The 9,755-nt window shown below is 42.3% G+C and overlaps 1 protein-coding gene across 2 annotated transcripts; it reads right to left on the reverse strand.

Moving 5' to 3' along the window:
- Positions 1 to 260: 260 nt before the first annotated feature.
- On the reverse strand, positions 261 to 8,011 carry LOC139212038 (serine/threonine-protein kinase Nek9). 2 transcript variants are annotated; one of them, XM_070842481.1, is made up of 23 exons: positions 7,593 to 8,011; positions 6,790 to 6,967; positions 6,633 to 6,688; positions 6,466 to 6,536; positions 6,265 to 6,370; positions 5,687 to 5,818; positions 5,487 to 5,597; positions 5,312 to 5,376; positions 5,134 to 5,184; positions 4,849 to 5,041; positions 4,608 to 4,752; positions 4,327 to 4,527; positions 4,120 to 4,166; positions 3,803 to 3,964; positions 3,596 to 3,704; positions 3,343 to 3,504; positions 3,076 to 3,243; positions 2,944 to 2,997; positions 2,633 to 2,820; positions 2,366 to 2,524; positions 2,122 to 2,223; positions 1,978 to 2,031; positions 261 to 1,885 (listed from the first exon to the last, which is right to left on the reverse strand). In XM_070842481.1, the coding sequence occupies exons 1-23, from the start codon at positions 7,776 to 7,778 to the stop codon at positions 1,706 to 1,708; spliced, it is 2,880 nt and encodes a 959-aa protein (XP_070698582.1). In that variant the 5' UTR covers positions 7,779 to 8,011; the 3' UTR covers positions 261 to 1,705. The 2 variants fall into 2 exon arrangements, with proteins under 2 accessions (XP_070698582.1, XP_070698580.1); XM_070842479.1 differs by having other exon boundaries at positions 262 to 1,885; positions 2,938 to 2,997.
- Positions 8,012 to 9,755: the final 1,744 nt, after the last annotated feature.

Raw genomic sequence — 9,755 nt, forward strand, 5'->3', positions numbered from 1 at the left:
CCATTTGTCAGCACATAGTCACCCATTACCATCTCCTTATTGTCAGTAGTCTTTGAATTGTTTGATTTGATCCCTATTATGGATCTCTTGTCTGCAGTGTTTGAATATATCCCATACTAGCTAGTCAGGGCTGTCCAGGACACTTCTTGGCTCTAAAGAAAGATGGTGCATGTTAAAATCAACAAACAGAGATAGCTACAGTATACTGTAGCTTACATTGTGAGACAGCAAGTGCTTGAATTATTGACTATACACACATAACAAAGGACAGCTGTTAGTTTTATTTCTGGCTTTTACACGCATGAAGCAACAGTGTGACTGTGAGAAAAGGAGTGTTTATACAACTGTTACATCTCCACAATATTTGGTTGACTGCTGAAAAAAAATAAACCATATTTTTAAATTCTGTCAACACACTGTATAAAAAATTATTAAAAATTAAGGCACAGTATTGCCATATTTGCACTTATTTTGGTTTCAATAGCTTGCTAAGGCACTCTGACTATACCGCCAGTGTTACACTGTTGTTATTGGACAATTCACTGACTGCGAGTCAGCAGCTTATAGGTGAACTATAACAAAAGGTTTCACACACAAAGACACACACACACACATTTGTTATAACACACAGTAAACAAAAACCACCAAAATGCAAGTATTACATATTTGTTTTCACAAATTATGCAAGATATGAAAAAGGTTTCAAAAAGTACCAAAGACAGACAAAACAGTTTAAAATGCAATAAGAAAACAATAACATAACTGCAAGGTCAGCTATAGTATATATGCTTTAAAGACTACATTTTCCACGATCGAAGAAAACTGTTCAAGTGTTCATACGTCACAAAGACAGACCTGCATGTGCTGCACCAACAAGAATTCAAGAGTCAAAAAGGCAATAAGAAAAATGAACTAAAAGTAGCTAAAAATGAATCAGTAGTTTTGCGTTTCACTTTAATATGACAATGAAACATGCACATTTTAAGTGTATATTTGCATGATCATTAGAATATGTTTGTAATAGCTAACATGTCTGATAAATATGGAAACATTTTTGTATTTGGCACTTTTTAACATTAAATGAAATGAAATAAAAAGTGATACATAAGTAAGTTATGTTTTCACATTGGAAGATGGTGCCAACATGCGCCATGATCAATCTGAACAACCTACTCGCTGCCCATCCCTCAACAACTGAAAAGAAGAAACCCTAATCTCTGTATGTATTAGCAAATGGTTCCTAATTGCATGAGCTGGTCTTACCTGTATAGGATAAAATAGTACTAACTGAGGCACTAAGGAGTGGAGCCTCAATGCTGACATCACGTAAAGTCAACATTAATACCACCAACATTCACATTTCAGAGTAACACTACTATCACTATGATGATTGTCTCCCGCGATTGTCAAGGTCCAATGCTTCATGTTGAATCCAGCCAACATTTCAGTGTGTGGAGAAACTAGCCAGATCACTCCACCCAGGTGAACAGGCGTGCATGTGAGAGTGTGCAAGGTATTATACAGTATCACATACGCGATAAAATGTAATCAAGCACTCTGTCAAACACGTGTACTGTGATGTAACCATTGTGAATAGCCACGAGGCAGCACCCTCTACGGCACCTCTCACCAAACCCCTGGCTTGTTTAATTCAAAATGAGTTTTGACAACTTCTCCCAAGATCAGGACATCTGTAGGTTAAGTCTCACACGCTGGCCCCTGCAGATCGGGCCCCGTGGTTTGTGAATCCACCTCCTCCTCCTCCTCCATCCCCAGGCCTGCGATCGGATCGTCGGTTTCCGTTACTGCCACATCCTGCTTCCCGTTGCGTAGAACAATTGATTGCTGCCCAGAGCCTTTCATTCTCCTTCTGCTGCTCGTTGACCTGGAGACAGCAGGAATGCACGCTGTTGCTCATGCACAAGGATCAAAATCTGCCCTGAGGCAGGCAGTTGGCTTCAGGGAAAAATGTCTCACCTGCTCCTCGAGCATCTGGATCCTCATCTCTTGGCGAGCGACCGTCTCTCGCAGCTGCAAAATAAGCTCTTTTGTCAAATACTGAGGCAACGGGATGTGCTGGTTAGATCACGATTTGCACTGTTGAGTGTACAGCTTTGATACCTGTGTGACCTCGAAACTGGCGGTGCAGCATGCGCCAGATTCTCCTTTTTTGCAGTCAGCCTCCTCCAGTCCATTGACTTTATCACAACCCATTCGTTTAGTCTGCGGAATATTGAGAGTGGGCAAAGTGGATGCTTTTTAAAAAGCAGTATTAAACAATATGAACTTGACATTTTTAATGTTTCTATTTGGAGGACATGCTTCATGACTAGATTAGTGAGAAGAACAGCTTCATTAGCATTACCGATAGGTCTTTCTTACTGCTGACTGCTGCTGCCGCAGCCTTCAGCTCTTTCAGCTCCTCATAAGGAAGAGTGACGCTCTCGGAGAAAGAGGAGAGCTGGTCAGGAGTGGGTAGCTCACAGTCATTTGGCATTGGGATGAATTCTGCATCCTCAAGCTCCTGTTGGATGAGAATCTCCCTGAATTAGAACACTTGTAGTCTCCATTCAGATGTTTCGGTCTCATTATTCAAACTTCCTTACTCCTTGGTGCTGTCATGGAAACAGACCTTTCTAAGCCAGAGAGGGCAGGAGCTGTCCCCAGTCTGATTGGCCAATGACATCATCGGGGTCTCCATGAGGCACTCCTCCGTATTATCCTCCAGCGTACCACCAAGACCCCTGTCACGACACTCCGTCTCTGAACCAGGTTCTATGTCCAGATCCACTGTGGATGTTGATGCCTCCTGGCCCAGTCCTACATACACACACACATACATTGACACATACACATACACATACAATGCAGACTTGTAGATGTAAATGTAATGTAATGTAAAATGGATCAATACAATGATCAAAGAAAAATATTTACCACTACCAATTGATAGTCCACTGCTGTTAGAGCGAATAGTCTTGGAGTTCAGCACTTTCTCTGCAAAGAAGAAAATGCGTTAGACAGCTGGTTGCTTGCACCAGTAGACCGTGCACGTGTCTGGTTGTGATTACTAACCCATTATGATAATGGTGTGCCAGCCGCGGCAAGAGAGGTCCGGGACATGGTGCAGGGAACCAAAGATGGGCCTGGGCATGGCCGGGCATACCTCTGAACCAAATCCCTTATCAGCAGGCATCCCAAGTCGCCCGTTTCCGGCATTTCCCCACGCAAAGATCTGATTGTCTGCAAGGAACAAAAAAAGTTGATGACAGATCCTTTGGAGCAAAAATCTGGGGCTTCTGGAAAGAAATAAAACTGCAACAAACCCGTACATGTTCTTACCTTCAGTGGCTGCAATGGTGAAGCCGTCTCCGCAAGAGACTTTTGTCACTATCTTCCCACCAAAGGGTCCAACGAGGACTTGGACACCCTGGTGTTTCTTAAAGTCCTTCACACCCAGCTGTCCGTACTTGTTGCAACCGAAGGTGATCAGACGACCACGTGCTGCAAAGACAGAAATCATGTGAAATAATGTTTCTTTGAAATTGGGTCAATTTTCATGTACAAGTTAAATATCAGCCTCTCTTTGCAATACCATCAATGGCTGCTGTGTGGGTCTTTCCTGGAGCTATAGCTTGGATCTTGAACCGCGACAGCTGCTTTGCCAAGGTCAGTGTGGTGATGTACGGGATCCCCTGGTAACCCTGGTGTGGTGTACAGAAGAAGAAAAAAAACATAAACATAAACATAGCTGCATCAGCTAAACTCTATTATTACAGTAAAGTAAAGTAATACCCACTACCTCGCCAGGGTGGTTTTTAAGACCAGAGATTCCCTGGTTCAGACCAAGCTTGTTGAATTCATTGTTTCCACATGCTAGGACTTTTCCAGCTTCTGTCAAGAAGAAGGTCCCGTCGCTGCTACATGACACTGAGGAGATGGTGGCACCTTTAGGGATCTCAACCTGGGAAAACCGGTACACAGAAAGTGAAATAAATAGTTAGAAATAAGAGTATTTACCATATTGCTTAAAACACTGTGTATCTTACTGTCTCCTGTGAGGCTTTAGCCTCTTGACAGTGAAGAAATATGCCAGAGCAGAGACCAAAATACACTTACTTGCATTGGAGAAGAGAAGTCATCCTCACATTCCAGGCCGAGGCGCCCTGCAGCAGGAAAACAGAGCAATTTTGACTGAGAACGCTTGGTATGGCAATGTGTTAAAAGGGCCAATTTCTCCACCTGCTGGCTGCAGATGTAACAGCAAAAACAACACAGTCTTAATGAAATTATGTCAAAAACAGTAAATACAGCAACCCGACATACCATACTCTCCACAGCCCCAGGAGTAGATCTCCCCACTCTGAGTCAGGACCACCACATGGTTGTCTCCGCACGAAACCTGACAGACAGGCCGCTCCTCAAAAAACTCCAAAAGCACTGGCTCCAAAATCTCCATGCCGAGCTCACCTTCCACTCCAATGCAGCCATAATAGTCCGACCCAAACATGTACATCTGGTCCTCATCTGCAAAAGCAGCAGCAGCAGAGGGTTAAAACGTGTGTGACTTTACAGAAAAGGTTTTTCCTCAAGCTTTCCTCACTCACCAGTGATGCAGGCAGTGAAATCAGCCCCACACGCCACCTGTCGAATGGCCTTCCCCTGTAGTTTCTCCACCTTCTTTGGCTGTCGGTACGAGGCCTGGTCTCCGTGCCCCAGCTGGCCCACCATCTTGGCTCCACATTGGACATTCTGAAGAAGAAGAAAGTTCCTTGTACTGAAGCACAACTGGATAAAGTATTACAGCATCTCTCTCTCTCTCTCCCAGAGTGACGGACCAATACTCACAGCCCAGGTATACAGCTCCTTTTCCACTGTCACCACTGCAAAGTGACTCTCCCCTGCACACACATGTTGGGCACTGCTGCCTCCTTTAAACGAGTCCAGTTTCTGGGGGGTGAACTTCCCTCCGCCCCAGAAGTACACCTCCCTTGAACGTGTGGTCACCACAGCAACAGGGGTGTCAGTCACTGTGCTCAGCCTACGGTGCAGCCAGGACACAAAAAAAAAAAAATCTGTTATATACTGCAAAATCTTACAACGGAGACTATGAAACAAGTTTTACCAACTTACTTTGGTTTTTTCATTGCTGAATTCAGCAGGGCAACGCGCTCTTCAAGCTCCCTGACAGAGAACGAAGTTGTCAGTGGGTTGTCATGGGTGTTTTGACTTCACTCCATCCAACAGAATATTGACTATTTTCTTACTAAGGAATCAATAAAAACAGTCTTCTCCCTTTCAACCAACTTACTGCCTGCAGCAGGAGATGAATGGCTGGTCCAGAATCTGCTCACCTGTAGGCCTATTTGCAGGATCCTACGACAGAAAAAGATCACAAGAACTTAACAGTGATATCCCTCACAGAATCTAGATTTTGTTTCATAACCATCTGAAACAGTGCCGTTCTTATTATTCCCCTCACTCACTTGATCAAGGCACTCGTACACCAGTTTGATCAGTGCAGCCGAATAAAGATCCGAGTTCACGTCCATAGTCCAGTTGCCTTGGACTATTTTCACACAGAGGTTCAGAGGGTTCTAACAGACACAAACAACAAAATGAATCAATGCTGGTTGAAGAAAACTTTCTGATTATTGCAATGATTCTAGCAAGTTAACAAACCTACCGTTGCATCAAATGTTCTTGTAAGAGTTAAGACTTCAAAAAGTACACAACCCATGGCCCAGATGTCTGATTTGAAGTTGTACTTCGTTCCCTGGCACAATTCAGGTGACATGTAATACGGAGTTCCCACACACTGGATTTATAGAGAAAAAGGTACAAAAAGATTAAAACAAGTATCTCAGTCTGATGTTAAAGGTGCGGCACATACAACTGTGTAGTGCTACATCTGAAATAACAAGTAAACTGATGCTCACAGCCTCATATATCTGTGATAGACTCTACCACCATCTTCATTCTCATCAAACAACAGCAGCATTCAAGGTAACAACAAAACATTAACTGTATTAATTAACATTAACACACTCACTGTTAATATTTACAGTGCGTGTTTTCATCTCACTGTGTTTCTCAACCTGTACCTGTGATGAGTTAAACCACAGCTATAGACAATGTGGTGTGGCAAATGGTGGAGAAACTCTTAAAAAAAAAAAAAAAAAAAAAAAAAAAAAGAGCATGTACAAGTCCCTGCATTATAACCACTATGCAAATCATAGCAAGTTTGGTTTAAAAAAAACTTACAGTCTCTGCCATTGAAAACTCAGAGTCGAGCTTCTTTGCGAGGCCATAGTCACCCAGCTTGATGAGGTCAGTTTTGGTCAGGAAAATGTTCAGAGTTTTAATATCTCTGCAGGAAAAAAAAAAAAGAACGGTTCCGATAACGAAACAATCATCATTAGAAACAAAAGTCCAGTGAGCATGAAAACGGGCTGAACGTCTTACCTGTGTAAGATCCCAGCCTTGTGAATGTGGGTCACTGCTGACGCAATTTGGTAAAGGTACCATATGACCACCTAAAGAAACATGTTAAAGGTGATCATATAGTAGAGAGTAGTCACGTCACAGAGCATTTATTTTGCAAAAAAAAAGTGCAAAACAAACTCTCATACATCTTCACTGAAAAGTTTCCCCTTCCGCTGGACGATTTTATCGTACAGATTTCCTCCTGTGAAGAGAAGGCCCTTTAGCATTCTGTCACAGCTGAGCAGCATTCATGTGAATCTCAATCAAATCTCCGAGGGCGACACGGACACTGTATTTACTTACCATTGCAATACTCCAGCTCAATGAGCAGGGTGTTCTTATCCATGAAGTGGTTGAAGTAGGCTATGATGTTGTTGTGCTCGAGGATTGAGAGGATGCTTATTTCGTTCATGACATCTCTGCGCTCCTTTTCCGAGAGAGAGTTCAGTTCCACCTCCTTCCATACCACCAGGGAGTTGTCCTGGGGAGGCCAGAGGAGACATGGCTTTATGCTTCTCTATGTTCATAGCTAACAGTATAGACAGACAAGGAAAATCTACTCAGATGCACCAAAGAAAACTTTAAGCAAACACAAATGTTCCGAAGTACATTTTTGGAAGGAGGAATAGCATGAGTGGTCTGCAAACCCACAGCCAACTGGAGTACAAGATAAAGAAAGGAGACATGGGAAAGCAATTCATCTTGTTCTCACTCAAGAATTTCTCACAGGGGTATGGAAACTGAGGAACAGTGTGCAGCTCAGTCAGCCACACATATCATATACAGTACATCAAGATAATCTACTTAGAAATCAAGAAGTAGCATTAGGAACAAGACATGTCTGATTTATTTAACTAGTAGTTTTTCACTGGAGGCAGTGGTTCTCATCATCTCTGACTGCCAAACACCATGACTGCCCAAGAAAAAGTTGTGGGGACTTTGCATAGTTGCATGTGACATGTTTTCCTTGCCCTGTTGCTGTTGAAGTGGTGGTAAATGTCAGCACTTTAAACAACAACATTTCACCAAGGAAAGTAGATTCTTGCATGGCATAATATCGGATCCGTGCATTTTAAACACTGTGCAGGAGCAGAAACCCAACTTACCTCTGTTCTTCTGTACAGAGTTGCTTCACCAAACGCCCCCCTCCCGAGGACCCGGATAGGAATGTAATGCAGCTTCTCCTCTTCGCCATTAAATGTGCCCGACGCTGATCGCTCACTGACCACAGACCCGCCGCCCAAATCTGAATTTAGCGAGTCGAAATGTCTCTCATAGTCGTCCAGTGACATTTCTGTGTCGGGGCTTGTTAGCCAGCGGTAGTGATGGAAATAACCCCGAACAGGCCCAACGACAACTCTCTCTGAAAGACTCCTACAAAAGCGAACACACGCCTCACATGTTAGCCGAGTGGGCTAACAAAGACTCCTACCAAAGTTTTGGTACTAACAGATACCTCGAAGCCACTCAAAATATACAATGTCAGAAAAAAAAAATCAACGTAGCAAAATACGTGCAACTATAACAGTTGTCAAGCATGACACAATAAAAACTACTACGTCCAGCCAACTCTACTAAGTTTCACAATAAAAGGCGCCTCATGATGCGTGTGGTGGTGTATTTTACTGTGAAAGGCAAAACATCGCATTTCCGATACTGCTAGCTTGACTTGGCTAACGGTTAAGTTAGCAACACTGTCAGCGAGATGTTATCACACTAAAAGAGGTTAAGTAAATCAGCATAACAAACACACCAGTCCCAAATCTGTTAAACCGGGTTGTGCCGCCTGGTAGTGGACTAAATTGGCAGAAACACACCGAAAAGTCGTCCATCTTTTCTGTCGCGCTCAAACCCGGAAACTGTCAAATTAAACGGTCTCCTTGACGACGAACTTTAACATATTTTACACATGAACCTTTTTCCCTCATTACGAAAGCGGCTGTAAATTAAAATAAGGGCACAAGTAGCAGGTGCAATTTAAGTAACATGTACTGAGTTGCCCTCACTTAGAGTTTTCAGCTCACAAATTTTCAGGGCTGAAATGGTGCCTGTCTTTATGCTTCAAACTTGTTTTACCATGTGAGTGTGTAATGTGGTAAAATCCTGCCTTGGTACGAATGATCTTATATTGAGATGTTAATGTATCATTGTATAGTACATTTTCTGGAAAATCAATTGGAAATCTGTGAATGGATAAGTTAACCAGCCATGAATTTTTGGCTGATCCATCAAAATTAAATGCCTGGCAAATTGATACAAAAATCACATCAAAATCTAGTATTGCGATAAAGCTGATTTAAAAAATGCTTGCAATGGTCTTCTGTCAGATAAATTAAAGGATACTTACTGCACTGTACACACAAACTATCTCCTCATTTCAAAACAATGGGCCAGTATTAAAATAAAAGGAGACACTTTCAGAAAAAAAGAGGGAGGGTAAAGGGGATAGAAGCGCACACACACATGCACAGTTTTGTAATATTGACAGAGCAGCCACCTGACAGCGATAAAAATTATGTGCTGGGAGATTTCTGAGTAAAAACCAGAAGACCAGAAGGATATCCAGACATGATTTCAAATGATGACAACAGCACATATGCAAAATCATCAGCCCATAACTCATTAAACAAAGGTAGGATTGCGTTAATTAAACTTCCATTGTATTGATCTAAAAAAACCTACTGCATTTCTACCTGCTGTCCGCTTTGAGCTCACATCAACCTGTCTGTTTGTTCAGGATCTATGTGTACAGTCAGAGTTGGGTCCAGAAGTCTCCCACTGTTTCCATTGATTATCATGTGTTTAGGACTGCTAAACACCATCCTGGTGTTAACTGCTATTGTTATTGGGATTTATTGTGAGTACAACAGATCCAATAAATGTGTTTTATGTCTACTTCACTAGTCTAGTGTCAATTTGAATGAAGTACACAGTACTAAACAATTCATTAACTAAACTATTGGCATATTTATCAAGCATAGATAATTACCCTTGCTACACCCAATAGTATGAATTTGCAATACATAAAAAACATTTACTTCTTTTCTGAATATCACCTATAAGATGAATAAAAAATGACCCTCATTTCTGCTAATTACAGGTGGCAAAGTCAGTGAGGTGCCTAGTCCCCACCAAATAACAGTACAGGGGCTCATCTTAGAGTTGAGGGAACTTCAGATAATGCAGGCTGAAGTGATCAGAGCTGAAGAAGAGGCCCAACAAGCATTAAAGAAAGAACTAAGGAGCCATCAGCTACTGAAACTGCAGTC

The sequence above is a fragment of the Pempheris klunzingeri genome, chromosome 13, assembly GCF_042242105.1.
Source record: "Pempheris klunzingeri isolate RE-2024b chromosome 13, fPemKlu1.hap1, whole genome shotgun sequence".
Lineage (NCBI taxonomy): Eukaryota > Metazoa > Chordata > Actinopteri > Acropomatiformes > Pempheridae > Pempheris > Pempheris klunzingeri.

Excerpts from the sequence above, each read along its gene's own strand:
- LOC139212038 (XM_070842479.1), bottom strand. The coding sequence starts at position 7,778 with ATGTCACTGGACGACTATGAGAGACATTTCGACTCGCTAAATTCAGAT. Across the intron at positions 6,689-6,789 it reads TGAGCTGGAGTATTGCAATG|GAGGAAATCTGTACGATAAA; the intron begins GTAAGTAAATAC and ends TTCTCTTCACAG. Across the intron at positions 3,705-3,802 it reads TTAAAAACCACCCTGGCGAG|GGTTACCAGGGGATCCCGTA; the intron begins GTAGTGGGTATT and ends ACACCACACCAG.